This window comes from Tachyglossus aculeatus, chromosome 5, assembly GCF_015852505.1.
Source record: "Tachyglossus aculeatus isolate mTacAcu1 chromosome 5, mTacAcu1.pri, whole genome shotgun sequence".
In the NCBI taxonomy this organism is placed as follows: Eukaryota; Metazoa; Chordata; class Mammalia; order Monotremata; family Tachyglossidae; genus Tachyglossus; species Tachyglossus aculeatus.
The window spans coordinates 41,009,989-41,026,192 of record NC_052070.1 but is presented as its reverse complement, the minus strand read 5'-3'; the positions used below and the strand labels follow the sequence as shown (position 1 = coordinate 41,026,192).

The following is a 16,204-nucleotide window of genomic DNA, read 5'->3' as shown; positions in this document are numbered from 1 at the left end:
TATAAATAAGTAAACACATAAATTGCAGATATTTACAAGTATATATGCGTGTGCCTTGAGGATGGGAGGGAGAACGAATGAAGGAGTAAGTCAGAGCGGCACAGAAGGGAGTGGGAGAAGAGGAGAGGAGGGCTTAGTCAGGGAAGGCTTCCTGGAGGAGATATGCCTTCAGTAATGTGCAAGACTGTGAGCCCGTTGTTGGGTAGAGACCGTCTCTATATATTGCCGATTTGTACTTCCCAAGCGCTTAGTACAGTGCTCTGCACACAGTAAGCACTCAATAAATACATATAAATATATAAATATATATAAACCTGTATATATGTATATGTGTTTGAACATATTCATTACTCTATTTATTTATTTTACTTGTACATATTTATTCTATTTTTTATTTTGTCAATATGTTTTGTTTTGTTGTCTGTCTCCCCCTTCCAGACTGTGAGCCCTCTGTTGGGTAGGGACCGTCTCTATATGTTGCCAACTTGTACTTCCCAAGCGCTTAGTACAGTGCTCTGCACACAGTAAGTGCTCAATAAATATGATTGAATGAATGAATGAATAAATACGATTGAATGAATGGATGAATCAATACCATCTTTTGAGAACCTGCCAAGAGCAGAACTCTAATACCGAACACAGACTTTTTTATGGTACTTGCTAAACTAAGCGCTTACTGTGTTCCAGGCACTGTATTAAGCGCTGGGGTAGATACAAGATGATCAGGTTGGACACAGTCCCTGTCCCACATGGGGCACACAGTCTTAATCCCCATTTTACAGATGTGGAAGCGAAGCACTGCACCGGGTTCCTGCCAGGTGCGGAGCCCTGGACCGGGCTCTGTGATGAGTGTAGCACACTGTGCTGAGCACCCCCTCTAATAATAATGATAATAATGATGGTATTTGTTAAGCGCTTACTATGTGCAAAGCACCGTTCTAAGCGCTGGGGAGGATACAAAGTGATCAGGTTGTCCCACGGGGGGCTCACAGTCTTAATCCCCATTTTCCAGATGAGGGAACTGAGGCCCAGAGAAGTGAAGTGACTTGCCCAAAGTCACACAGCTGACAAGTGGCGGAGTCGGGATTAGAACCCCGATCTCTGATTCCCAAGCCCGCGCTCTTTCCACTGAGCCACGCTGCTTCTCTAGACTGTGAGTTCGTTGTGGGCAGGGATTGACACTCTATTAGTGTATTGTACTTTCCCAAGCGCTTAGCTCTGCACACAGTAAGCGCTTAATAAATACCACCGAATGAATGAATTAATTAATTCATCCCTGCTCTACCACTTGTCTGCTGTGTGACCTTGGACAAGTCACATCACTTCTCTGGGCCTCAGTTCCCTCATCTGGAAAATGAGGAACAAGTCTGTGAGCCCCACGTGAGACAGGGACCGTGTCCAACTCAATTTGCGTGTATGCACCCCAGCGCTTAGTACGGTGCGTGGCACATAGTAAGCACTTAACAAACGCCATAATTATTTAATTAATTAATCTCCTGTATGCAACTCGTGCTTCTTAATACACAACCGAGTGAAAGACACAATCTCTGCCCTCGACTCCTCGGGAGTTTAGCCTAAGGGGAAAACAAGAATAGACAAAGTAACAAAGATACAATAGGACAATAGATGAATAGAAAGAGATAAAGATCAAAAGTAAGCAAGTCAATTAACACTGTAATAATAATAATGATGATGGCATTTGTTAAGCGCTTACTATGTGCAAAGCACTATTCTAAGCGCTGGGGGAGATACAAGGTAATCAGGTTGTCCCAGGTGGGGTTCACAGGCTTCATCCCCATTTTACATATGAGGTAGCTGAGGCACAGATAAATTAAATGAGTTGCCCAAAGCCACACAGCTGGCAAGTGGCAGAGCCGGGATTACAACCTCTGACTCCCAAGCCTGTGTTTGTTCCATTAAGCCACGCTGAAGAATAAATAATAAACAATAAATCTAAATACTTATTATATTATGTGACAGCATAAATCTGTGGTGTATACCCCTATATTTTAGGTTTGGAAACAAGGACAATGCCGGAATAAATCTGGAATAAAAAATAATAAACACCACTCCGCTACTGGGGTGGTGTGCACAGATGGATAGGGGAATTAACCAAGTATGTTTTCTTGGGGAGACAGCTTTTTCGAGGGCTTTGAAGGTGGGACAGGACATTCGTTGGCAGATTTGACGTGCGGGTGGAGGGAGGAGAAGAGGCGTAACGCACAGGGGAAAGAAATGGGAGAGTCCTTGAGAGTGAATTTGGGATTAAGGAGGAACACGATCTGGGAAGTAGGAATAAAAAGAGCAGACCAGCAAAAGGGAGACCAGTTAATCGTGACGGCTTAAGTCAACGGGTAATTATCTGACCTTACTTCAAGATAGAGAAAGGACTGTCTTCCAATCAATCAATCAATCAATCACATTAATTGAGTGCTTACTGTGTGCACAGCACTGTAATGATAATAATGATGATGGCATTCATTAAGCGCTTACTATATGCCAACCACTGTTCTAAGGGCTGGGGTAGGTACAAGGTAATGAGGTTGTCCCACGTGGGGCTCACAGTTTAAATCCCCATTTTACAGATGAGATAACCGAGGCACAGAGAAGTGAAGTGATTTGCCCAAAGTCACAGAGCTGACAAGTGGCGGAGCCGGGATTAGTACCCCCGACCTCTGACTCCCAAGCCCGGGCTCTTGCCACGAAAGCCACGCTGCTTCACGTGTTTGTAAGATTACAATATAATACAGTTCGTAGGCAAGTTCCCTGCCCACAACGAATTTACCGTCAGTTATTTATACAGTATTCTCCCAAGTCCTTTGTACTCTGCCAAGCGCTTAGTAGAGAGCTCTGCACAGAGTAAGCGCTCAATAAATACGGTTGATTGATAGAGTCTCTAGATAATCTAGATTTGTAACGGTACAGTATGCATTCATTCAATCATATTTATTGAGCACTTACTGTGTGCAGAGCACTGTACTAAGCGCCGGGGGTAAAAATGTATCTCTACATCTATAGCTCTATAAATTTCTATATCCATATCGACGATATGGTATCTATATGCAAACCTGGTTATATTTATATTCAATATTTACATCTACACCTATAAAGTATCTTTGGCTCTACAGTAGCTATTCCTATAAAATTTTCTCTCGAAAACAATGGGGAAGCCTCATCCCTGAGACTGGAGGCCTGAAAGGTTGTGTGGAAAAATTGTTGATCCTACTAATGGTCTGTGCAGCTTGTTGTCGTCATTATCTTCATCAGTGGTATTTATTGAGCGCTTATTGTGTGCAGAGCACAGTACTAAATGTTTGGGAGAGTACAATACAACAGTGTCTCTGTCCACAACGAGCTTTTACAGTCTTCAGGGGGAGATAGACATTATTATGAATAAATAATTTACAAGACATTATTTATAGATATGTACCTTAGTGTTGTGGGGTTGAGGGTGCTGTGCTGTTGAGGGTGGGTGCCCAAAGTTCACAGATCCAATTGCCTGGACAAGGCAGAAGGGAGAGCTTGTTGATAGTACTAAAAGTTCAAACTTATGGTTATTTATAGTTCAGATGACCGTAGCATACCTAGATACCCATCAATATCTATACTTATAAAGCATCACCATTATCCAGTGATAGTGGAGTGGAACAAAGAAATTGGAATCCATAACACCTGTGTGTTTACAAACATTGTTGTTTCACACTGATCTTCGTATATCACCATTAGCTTTTCTTCCATAATCCACCTCAAACAATTTCCCCGGGGAAGGGAAAATCTAAAGGTAGGTTAGGTCAGCTGGGATTGATGAATCGTATATTTTTATAGTCTTATAATTACAAAAAGCCATATGATCTTTAGGCAATTTTTATTCCAGCATTGTCCTTGTTTCCAAATCTAAAATATAGGCAAATAAACCACAGATTCATGCAATCACATAATATAATAAGTATTTAGATTTATTCATATTAATATCTGTCTCCCCCGCTAGACTGTAAGGTAAACTCGTTATGGGCAGGGAATGTGCCTGCTAATTCTGCTCTTTTGTACTCTTCCAAGCACTTAGTACAGAACACTGTACATAGTAAGCACTCTTAAATATGATCGATGGATTAAGTACTTTGTGCATTTAGTAGAGATCAGATAATCAGATTGGACACAGTCCCTGTCCCACAAGGGACTCAGGCACAGAGAGGTTAAAATGACTGGTCTCAAACCACCCAGCAGAATGGCTCCCCAGGCTTAGCTGCCTAATAATAGCAATAATTATGGGACTTGTGAAGCCCTCACTATGTGCCAAACACCGTTCTAAGCTTTAGGGCAGATACAAGTTAATTAGGTTGGACACAGTCCTTGTCCCACATAGGGCTCACAGTCTTAGTCCCCATTTTACAGATGAGGTAACTGAGCTGTTGCTTAATGTCCCCGGGCACTGTGACCTGCTGCCTGGAAAATAATAATTAATAATTTGGTATTAAGCATTGAAGTATGTGCTGAGCACTGTAAAAGCACTTGGATAGTTCTGTAGACTGTAAGCTCATTGTTGGCAGGGAACATGTCTACCAACTCTGATCTATTGTACTCTCCCAAGCACTTAATACAGTGCTCTGCACACTGTAACTGAGGCCCAGAGAAGTGAAATGACCCATCCAAGGTCACACAGCAGACATAATAATAATAATAATAATAATAATAACAGAGAAGTAGCGTGGCTTAGTGGAAAGAGCCCAGGCTTGGGAGTCAGAGGTCATGGGTTCTAATCCCGACTCCACCACTTGTCATCTGTGTGACTTTGGGTTACCTTCTCTGTGCCTCAGTTCCATCATCTGTAAAATGGGGATGAAGACCGTGAGCCCCATCGTAGGACAACCTTGTATCCCCCCCGCCCCCCGACGCTTGGAACAATGCTTGGCACGTAGTAAGTGCTTAACAAATACCAACATTATTAATAATTATTTGCTATAATAATAATAATAATATAATACTTATATAATAATTATAATAATTATAATGATTATTTGTTAAGCGCTTACTACGTGCCAAGCACTGGCAGAGGCATAATTAGAACCCAGGCCCGTGGTCTATCCCCTAAACCCAAACCACACTGCTTCTCTGCTGCATGGGATGTTTTCTTTTGCACAATCTAAGTAGCTTATATCGTGCTAACCCGCGAAATCGCACGGTGATGATAGCGTGTTCCAATGAATTCGTTTATTTGTTGAGTGCTTCCGGTGTGCGGAGAACATTGTCCTAAGCGCTTGGGAGAGCATCCTGCATTTTGTAGAGGCGAGCCGTGCCCCCGCCCAGGGGTTTACAGTCAGGTTGTCTGTCTCCCCCTTCTCATTTCATTCATTCATTCAATGGTATTTATTGAGCCCTTCCTGTGTGCAGAGCACTGTACTAAGCGCTTGGGAAGTACAAGTCGGCAACATATAGAGACGGTCCCTACCCAACAACGGGCTCAGTCTAGAAGGGGAGACAGACAACAAAACAAAACATGGGGTCAGGTGTCAACTAAATAAATAGAATAAATATATACATTTAAATATATATATATATATATAATCAGAATAAATAGAAGTACAGCTAGATGCACATCATTAACAAAATAAATAGAATAGTAAATATGTACAAGTAAAATAAATAGAGTAATAGATCTGTACAAACACATATACAGGTGCTGTTGTTGGGTAGGGACTGTATATGTTGCCGATTTGTACTTCCCAAGCGCTTAGTACCGTGATCCGCACACAGTAAGCACTCAATAAATACGATTGAATGAATGAATGAATGAATGGCTTCTGGGCTTAGGTAACAATGATGAGCGCCTTATAATAATAATAATGTTGGTATTTATTAAGCGCTTACTATGTGCAAAGCACCATTCTAAGCGCTGGGGAGGATACAAGGTGATCAGGTTGTCCCACATGGGGCGCACAGTCTTCATCCCCATTTTACAGATGAGGGAACTGAGGCCCAGAGAAGTCATTCATTCATTCAACCAATCGTATTTATTGAGCGCTTACTGTGTGCAGAGCACTGTACTAAGCGCTTGGGAAGTACAAGTTGGCAACATAGAGAGACGGTCCCTACCCAACAGCGAGCTCGCAGTCTAGAAGGGGTCAAGTCAAGTGAGTTGCCCAAATAATAATGGCATTTATTAAGCGCTTACTATGTGCAAAGCACTATTCTAAGCGCTGGGGTGGGGGGAAAACAAGGTGATCAGTTGGTCCCACGTGGGGCTCACAGTCTCAATCCCCATTTTCCAGATGAGGGAACTGAGGCCCAGAGAAGTGAAGTGGCTTGCCCAAAGTCACCCAGCTGACGTGGCGGAGCCGGGATTTGAACCCATGACCTCTGACTCCAAAGCCCGGGCTCTTTCCACTGAGCCACGCTGCTCCTCCAAAGTCACACAGCCTTCCCAGGAGGTGACGCTGGGCCAGATCACCCAGGCTGCGGGACCGCTTTTGCCGGCCCGAAACTTTTCCCTTGAAAATCTCCGGGCCCTACAAATGTACTCTTATGATGATGATGATGATGATGATTATTATGATGATGATGATGATTAGAGAAGCAGTGCGGCTCAGTAGAAACAGCCCCGGCTTTGGAGTCGGAGGTCATGGGTTCGAATCCCGGCTCCACCACATGTCTGCTGTGTGACTTTGGGCAAGTCGTTTCACTTCTCTGAGCCTCAGTTACCTCATCTGTAAAATGGGGATTAAGACTGTGAGCCCCCCGTGGGACAACCTGATCACCTTGTAACCTCCCCAGGGCTTAGAACAGTGCAATGCACATAGTAAGCCCTTAATAAATGCCATTATTATTATTATTATTATTATTATTATTATTATTATTATTATTATCTGTAAAGGGGGATTGACTGTGAGCCCCACGTGGGACAACCTGATCATGTTATTCATTCATTCATTCATTCAATCGTATTTACTGAGTGCTTACTGTGTGCAGAGCACTGTACTAAGCGCTTGGGAAGTACAAGTTGGCAACATATAGAGACGGTCCCTACCCAGCAGCGGGCTCACAGTCTAGAAGGCGGAGACAGAGAACAAAACCAAACATGTGGACAGGTGGCAAGTCATTCACTCATTCATTCAATCGTATTTATTGAGCGCTTACTGTATGCAGAGCACTGGACTAAGCGCTTGGGAAGTGCAAGTTGGCAACATATAGAGACGGTCCCTACCCAGCAGCGGGCTCACAGTCTAGAAGGCGGAGACAGAGAACAAAACCAAACATGTGGACAGGTGGCAAGTCATTCACTCATTCATTCATTCAATCGTATTGATTGAGCGCTAACTGTGTGCAGAGCACTAGACTAAGCGCTTGGGAAGCACAAGTTGGCAACATATAGAAACGGTCCCTACCCAACAGTGGGCTCACAGTTTAGAAGGGGGAGACAGACAACAAAACCGGGCTTGGGAGTCAGAGGTCATGGGTTCGAACCCCGACTCTGCCACATGTCTGCTGTGTGACCTTGGGCAAGTCACTTAACTTCTCTGAGCCTCAGTTACTCCATCTGGTAAATGGGGATTGACTGTGAGCCCCCCGCGGGACAACCTGATCACCTTGTATCCTCCCCAGCGCTTAGAACGGCGCTTTGCACATAGTAAGCGCTTAACAAATGCCATTATTATTATTATTAAAACCAAACATGTCATCATCATCACCAATCGTATTTATTGAGCACTTACTATGTGCAGAGCACTGGACTAAGCGCTTGGGAAGTGCAAGTTGGCAACATATAGAGACGGTCCCTACCCAGCAGCGGGCTCACAGTCTAGAAGGCGGAGACAGAGAACAAAACCAAACATGTGGACAGGTGGCAAGTCATTCACTCATTCATTCATTCATTCAATCGTATTGATTGAGCGCTTACTGTGTGCAGAGCACTGGACTAAGCTCTTGGGAAGAACAAGTTGGCAACATATAGAAACGGTCCCTACCCAACAGTGGGCTCACAGTTTAGAAGGGGGAGACAGACAACAAAACCAAACATGTTATATCCCCCCGGCGCTTAGAACAGTGCTTTGCACATAGTAAGCGCTTAACAAATGCCGTCGTGATGATGATCAATCAATCAATCAATCAATCGTATTTATTGAGCGCTTACTATGTGCAGAGCACTGTACTAAGCGCTTGGGAAGTACAAATTGGCAACATATAGAGACAGTCCCTACCCAACAGTGGGCTCAGTGCTTTGCACATAGTAAGAGCTTAACAAATGCCGTCGTGATCATGATGATGATGATGATGATGATGATGATGATGATGATGATGATGATGATGATGATGATGATGATGATGATGATGTGCCCGGGGCCCTTTAAAACCAGCCCATCGGGCGCGGCGGGGCCGCCGAGCTCGCACAGGACTACAGCTCCCACAATCCCGCGCGGGCCGGGGAGGACTACGACTCCCACAATCCCGCGCGGGCCGGGGGCGGACTACGACTCCCACAATCCCGCGCGGGCCGGGGCGGGCCCTGATTGGCTGCGCTCGGCTTCCCGCCTTCCCCGCGCTTCCTGCCCGCGGGGAGCGGGGGAGGCGGCGGCCGCTCTGAGGCGGCGGCTCGGGCCGTGAGGAGGAGGAAGGACGACGACGACGACGACCAGGACGACGAGGAGGAGGAGGAGGAGGAAGGCCCCCGCCTTCCCCCCGGGATCCCAGCGCCGCCCCCGCTCCCTTTCATTCTCCTCACCGGACCCTCCTCCTCCTCCTCCACCAGGTGCGTGTGGCCCGGGGCGGGGGCGTCTATCACAGGGCCGGCACCTGTCGCCATGGAGACGACACCCACCGGGGCTTTGTGGGCGCCTCTGAGTGGGACCCACAGCCACGTTCACCTTGTCTATGTGTGTGTGTGTGTGTGTGTGTGTGTGTGTGTGTGTGTGTGACATCCAACTTCTATTTTTTATCATCAATCTGCCCCCCCCCCCCATCCTGCACTTAGAACAGTGCTTGGCACATAGTAAGCGCTGAACAAATACCATCATCATCATAATTATTATTATCATTATTATTTCTGGCCCTGCTGAGAGCTCACCGCCTCCAGGAGGCCTTCCCAGACTGAGCCCCTTCCTTCCTCTCCCCCTCGTCCCCCTCTCCATCCCCCCCATTTTACCTCCTTCCCTTCCCCACAGCACCTGTATATATGTATATATGTTTGTACAGATTTATTACTCTATTTATTTTACTTGTACATATCTATCCTATTGATTTTATTTTGTTAGTATGTTTGGTTTTGTTCTCTGTCTCCCCCTTGTAGACTGTGAGCCCACTGTTGGGTAGGGACTGTCTCTAGATGTTGCCAATTTGTACTTCCCAAGCGCTTAGTACAGTGCTCTGCACATAGTAAGCGCTCAATAAATACGATTGATGATGATGATCAATCGTATTTATTGAGCGCTTACTGCGTGCAGAGCACTGGACTGAGCACTTGCACTGGGCTGTACCAAGCATCATTTATTCTGATGGTGTGTGTGTGATCTAACTTCTGGTTATTCCGATGGGGGGTGTGGGTAATCTGACTTCTATTTCATCCGTTCAATCGTATTGATTATTGTGAGAAGCAGCGTGGCTCAGTGGAAAGAGCCCGGGCTTGGGAGTCAGAGGTCGTGGGTTCAAATCCCGGCTCCGCCACTTGTCAGCTGTGCGGCTTTGGGCAAGTCACTTCGCTTCTCTGGGCCTCCGTTCCCTCATCTGTAAAATGGGGATGAAGACTGTGAGCCCCCTCCCCGTGGGACAACCTGATCACCTTGTAACCTCCCCAGCGCTTAGAACAGTGCTTTGCACGTAGTAAGTGCTTAATAAATGCTATTATTATTATTATTATTTATTCTGATGACACCTGTCCACCTGTTTTGTCGTCTATCTCCCCCTTCTAGCCTGTGAGCCCGTTGTTGGGTAGGGACCGTCTCTATATCATCGTCAATCGTATTTATTGAGCGCTTACTATGTGCAGAGCACTGTACTAAGCGCTTGGGAAGTACAAATTGGCAACATATAGAGACAGTCCCTACCCAGCAGTGGGCTCACAGTCTATATGCTGCCGACTTGGACTTCCCAAGCGCTTAGTACAGTGCCCTGCACACAGTAAGCACTCAATCAATACGATTGAAGGAATGAAATTGTCTCATTCATTCATTCAGTCGAATTGCTTGAGTGCTCACCGGATGCGAATAATAACTAGGATATTTAAGCGCTCATTCATTCATTCTTTCTGTCGTATCTATGGAGCACTCTCTTCCTCCCTTCAGAGCCCTACTGAGAGCTCACCTCCTCCAGGAGGCCTTCCCAGACTGAGCCCCCTCCTTCCTCTCCCCCTCCTCCCCCTCTCCCTGCCTTACCTCCCCCTCCCCACACCACCTGTATATATGTATATATGTTTGTACATATTTATTGCTCTATTTACTTATTTTACTTGTACATATTTATTCTATTTATTTATTTTGTTAATATGCTTTGTTTTGTTATCTGTCTCCCCCTTCTAGCCTATAAGCCTGTTGTTGGGTAGGGACCGTCTCTATATGTTGCCAACTTGTACTTCCCAAGCGCTTAGTACAGTGCTGTGCACACAGTAAGCGCTCATTCAATACGAATGAATGAATGAGCGAATGAAATTCTCATTCATTCATTCAGTCGAATTTCTTGAGCGCTCATCGGGTGCGAATAATAACCCAGCACTTAGAACATTGCTTTGCACATAGTAAGTGCTTAATAAATGCCATTATTATCATTATTCACTATGATATTTGTTAAGCGCTCATTCATACATTCTCTTGTATCTATGGAGAGCTCTCTTCCTCCTTTCAAAGCCCTACTGAGAGCTCACCTCCTCCAGGAGGCCTTCCCACACTGAGCCCCCTCCTTCCTTTCCCCTTCCTCCCCCTCCCCCCCCGCCTTACCTCCTTCCCCTCCCCACAGCACCTGTATATATGTATGTTTGTATGTATTTATTACTCTACTTATTTATTTTACTTGTACATATTTATTCTATTTATTTTATTTTGTTAATATGTTTTATTTTGTTGTCTGTCTCTTCTAGACTGTGAGCCCGCTGTTGGGTAGGGACCGTCTCTATATGTTGCCAACTTGTACTTCCCAAGCGCTTAGTACAGTGCTCTGCAAACAGTAAGCGCTCAATAAATACAATTGAATGAATGAATAAATACGATTGAGTGAATGAATTTGGTGCGAATAATATTATGGTATTTGTTAAGCAGCGTGGCTTCAGTGGAAAGAGCCCGTGCTTCGGAGTCAGAGGTCATGGGTTCCAGTCCCGGCTCCATCACTTGTCAGCTGGGTGACTTTGGGCAAGTCACTTCATGTCTCTGGGCCTCAGTTCCCTCATCCGTAAAATGGGGATTAAGACTGTGAGCCCCACGTGAGGCAACCTGATCACCTTGTATCCTCCCCAGCGCTTAGAACAGTCTCTTGCACATAGTAAGCGCTTAATAAATGCCATTATTATTATTAAGCGCTTATTCATTCATTAAGTCGTATTTATTGAGCGCTCACTGGGTGCGAATAATGTGGTATTCTTTAAGCACTTATTCATTCTGTCGAATTTATTGAGTGCTCATTGGGTGCGAATAATAATTATGGTATTTGTTAAGTGCTTATTCATTCATTCATTTCATCATATTTATTGAGTACTCACTGGGTGCAAATAATAATTACAGTATTTGTTAAGTGCTTATTCATCTATTCATTCTGTAGTATTTACTGAGCACTTACCGGGTGTGAATAATAATTACGGTATTTGTTAAGCGCTTATTCATTCATTAAGTCATATTTATTGAGCGCCCACTGATTGCGAATAATGATTATGGTATTTGTTAAGCACTTATTCATTCAGCCATTTATTGAGCACTCACTGGGTGCGAATAATGATTATAGTATTTAAACGCTTATTCATTCATTCTGTTGTATTTATTGAGTGCTCAATGGGTGCGAATAATATGGTAGTTAAGTGCTTATTCATTCATTCATTCTGTCGTATTTTTTGAGCCCTCACTGGGTGCGAATAATAATTATGGTATTTGTTAAGCACTTATTCAGTCAAATTTATTGAGCACTCACTGGGTGCGAACAATAATTATGGTATTTGTTAAGCACTTATTCATTCAGTCAAATTTATTGAGCACTTACTATATGCAGATCACTGTATTAAGTGCTTGGGAAGGCACCATACAGCAATAAAGAGTGACATTCCCTGCTCACAATGAGCTCACAGTCTAGAGGGGCAGACAGACCTCAGTACAAATAAACAGACATCAATATAAATAAATAAAATGACAGGTATCATACATAAGTGCTGTGGGGCAGGGAGTGGGAGGAAGAGCAAAGGGAGCAAGTCAGGGCGATGCAGAAGGGAGTGGGAGATGAGGAAAATGGGGGCTTAGTCTGGGAAGGCCTCTTGGAGGAGATGGGCCTTCGGTAAGGCATTTAAGAGAGGGAGAGTGATTGTTTGGTGGATTTGAGGAGGGAGGGCGTTCCAGCCAGAGGTAGGACGTGAGCCAGGGGTTGGTGTTGAGACCGGTGAAATTGAGGCACCGTGAGAAAAGTTAGTACCAGAGGCACTGTATTAAGCACTGTCCTTTCATTACTTTCCAGCCTGATAACCAACATGGCCTAGTGGCAAGAGCACTGGTTTGGGAGTCGGAGGATGTGGGGTCTAATCCCCGGCTCCTCCTTTGTCTGCTCTGTGACCTTGGACAAGTCACTTAACTTCTCTGTGCCTCAGTTACCTCATCTGTAAAATAGGGATTAAGACTATGAGCCCGAGGTGGGACAACCTGATTACCTTGTATCTACCCCAGCATTTAGAATAGTGCTTGGCACATAGTAAATACTTAACAAATACCATCCTTATTATTATTACTACTTCAGTGCGTAGAAGGGTGTTTGGCCCATAGTACTTAACAAATTCCATCTTCATCATCATTCAGTCAGTGGTGTTTACTGAGTGCTTGCCATGTGTGTAGCACTGTCCTAAGTGCTTGGGAGCACAATAAGTGCTTAGTAAGTTCCACCATGGATTGATGTAGAGCAATAGAGTTGATTGACATGATTCCAGCCCTCAAGAAGTTTACAGTATAGTGGGGGAGACAAACATTATAAATACATGGCAGACAGGGGAAGGGGCAGAGTATAAGGACAAAAATGTTGTAGGGCTGAGGTATGAGTATCAAAGTGCTGAAGGGGTATGGACTCAAAGGCAATGTAGAAGGGAGGGCAGGTAATTGGGGAAATGAGGGGTTAGTCAGGGAAGATCTCTTTTCCCATGTCCTCCCTCTGGTCTGGAATCAATCAATCAATCAATCAGTTGTATTTATTGAGTGCTTATTGTGTGCAGAGCACTGTACTAAGCGCTTGGGAAGTACAAGTTGACAACATATAGTGACAGTCCCTACCCAACACTGGGCTCACAACTCCCTCCCCCTCCATGTGTGACAGACCACCACTCTCAATCAGTCATATTTATTGAGGGCATACCATGCTCAGAGCACTCAGTACTTGAAAGTACAGTATAACATAATTGATAGACATATTCCCTCTCCCCACCTTAAAAGTCTTATTAAAATCATATCTTGTCTTAGAGGCGTTCCTCAACCAAGACCTCGTTTTCCTACCCTCCTCTCTGCACTGCCTATGCGTTAAGTGTCCCTTAAGCACTTGATATTCACCCTCACCCCCAAAAGCAGTTCTGGAATTTTGCCATTTCCCTTACCTGTGATATATTCTAATGTTTGTCTCCTCCTTTAGATTGCAAGTTTTTTTTAAATGGTATTTATCGAATACTTACTATGTGCCAGGAATTATACCACACTCTGGGATAGACACAGGGTAATTTAGTCACAATCCATGCGTGACATGGGGCTTACAGTCTTAATCCCAATTTTACAGATGAGGGAACTGAGGAACAAAGAAGTAAAGTGACTTGTCCACAGTCACACAGCAGACAAGTGGTGGTCAGGATTAGAACCCAGGTCCTCTGACTCCCGGGCCCATGCTCTTTCCACTGGGCCACACTGCTTCTGCTTGTGGGCAGGGATCGTGTCCTAACAACTCTATTGTGTTGTACTTTCCAAAGCACTTAGTACAGTGCGTTTTCCGTAGTAAGCACTCAGTAAATACCATTGAGTAGAGGAGATGCGATTCTTAGAATGGCTTTGAAAATTGGGAAACCATTAGTCTGTGGCATATGAAGCTAGAAGGAGTTCCAGGCCAGGGGGTGGATGTGGGCAAGGGGTTGTCAGCGATGTAGACAAGAATAAGGTACAGTGAGTAGATTGGCAAAGTCTGCGGGGTTGGGTGGTAGTGAGATCGAGTAGGAGAAGGAGAGCTGATTGAGTGCTTTAAAGTCGATGATAATGAGTATCTGTTTGTCCCAGAGATGGAAGAGAGTGAGTGTGTATATCTGTGTCTTCCTGTTTCCCCTTAGCAGTTGTGAGTGATCCTGGTTCCTTTTCCCCCAGGGATTGATGGTCCTGATTAGGGGCTTCCTCCCTGCAGAAGCAGTGTTGCCGCCACTCTCCTCCTGACACCTTGCCTGCCTGAGTTATGAATTTCTCCGAAGTGTTTAAGCTCTCAAATCTGCTCTGCAAGTTCTCTCCTGATGGGAAGTATCTGGTGAGTTGCCCGTGAGGCAGTTAGTTTATAAAATGAGGCCCTGCAGGTTTTTATTGAAAGGGCCGGCTAGGTTGGGAAAGCTAGCTTTGGTTGTTTGATATTGACCTGGAAACCAGGTATTGCTTGGTAGAGCTGGATGATGCCTGTCAACTGCCTTCTTATCTCCTAATTAATATTTCATTCCTTGTTGAGGCAAACAAAAACTATCCTTCATTCATAAATCAGTTGTTCTAACCAAATCAAGCAGTTTTCAAAGAGAAAACTTTGTCATTAAGAAGTGCCAGCCATTATTTGATGGAGTTGAGGTTATAAAGGGGAAACATTTTGGCCAACAAATAGCGTTTCCTAGTGAAGGAGCACGAACCTGGGAGTAAGAGGACCTGGGTTCTAATTCTGGCTCCGCCACTTGTCTGCTGTGTGACCTTGGGCTTCCCTGAGCCTCAGTTATCTCTTCTGGAAAATGGGGATTAAGACTGTGAGCCCCATGTGGGACATGGACCAATTCCAACCTGTTTACTTTGTAGCTACTCCAGTACTTAATGTGGGGTCTGGCACATACTAAGTACTTAACAAATACCATTAAAAAACACTAGGTAAGACACCTTACCCCTATTTGATCTTGCGTGAAAGTTAGTAGTGGCTCTAGTGGTGAGATTTATTGAGTATTCACTGGGTGCAGTGCACTGTACCAAACCCTTTGGAAAAGTACAGAGAAGCATAGGATACATTCCCTGCCCACAAGGAGCTGACACTGCAATGGGGGAGCCAGTCAGAAAAATATGTACAGAGTGGAATCAGAATAATCATTCGGTGGCATTTATTAAGTGTTTACTATGTGTACCAAGTGCTTAGGAGAGTATAATACGACAGAGTTGGTAGACACGGTCCCTGCCTATCAGGACCGTACAGTCTAGAGGGGGTGTTTCAACCTAGAGAAGTTGTCCAATCAAGTATACAAAGTTAAAATATTTTGCAGACAGTTTTAGTATCATAAAGCACTTCTGTAGTCTTATTTGATATTTCACATTTGACTTCCTTTCCTCCTCTCTTCCCTCTCCTACTTCCCCCTCTCCCCGACACATGTATACAGAATAAATGATTTAAATAGCACGCATTCTATTCTGGGGAGGAAAACATAGTTGTCAGCTTTTCTGGGATTTGAACTTTTGCAGTTCCAGGGATAGCAGACTTAGTGCTTAGATAAAAGCCCTCCAGTGTATGAAATGTATTTGGCCATATGCCATTGAACTTGTGAAATTACACATTACACAGGGAATTAAAAATCAAGAGTGAGTAAAAATAACGTTGTAAAGTAATTTCTGTCATTTCACGAGTTACACGGTGGAAGAAAAGTTGGCCCTCTACCCTCCTCTCCTTAGTAGTGTACCGATACAGTGGGACAGCGTTTTTGACCTTGATATACTCATTTTCCAATATCACAATTTTGACAAGTCTCTTTCCTGTTACACTCTTCCTTTGCTATTTAGTAAATGGTCCTAAGTCAGAGATAAGACTTTATCGAGTAAATCAAATTAATTGTACCCTAGAACCATTTGTA

General features: G+C 44.3%; 2 protein-coding genes across 4 annotated transcripts in view; one reads left to right on the top strand and one right to left on the bottom strand.

The window, feature by feature from the left end:
* Positions 1 to 16,204, bottom strand: part of TP73 (tumor protein p73) — a 197,586-nt gene that overhangs the window by 178,671 nt on the left and 2,711 nt on the right. The gene's annotated exons all lie outside the window — the stretch shown is intronic.
* WRAP73 (WD repeat containing, antisense to TP73) overlaps positions 8,642 to 16,204 on the top strand; it is a 36,465-nt gene continuing 28,902 nt past the window's right edge. For both annotated transcript variants that reach the window (XM_038746632.1, XM_038746631.1), the window contains exons 1-2: positions 8,642 to 8,740; positions 14,493 to 14,646. In XM_038746632.1, coding sequence (XP_038602560.1) covers positions 14,578 to 14,646 — 69 coding nt within the window. In that variant the 5' untranslated portion in view covers positions 8,642 to 8,740; positions 14,493 to 14,577. The remainder of the gene's footprint in view (positions 8,741 to 14,492; positions 14,647 to 16,204) is intronic.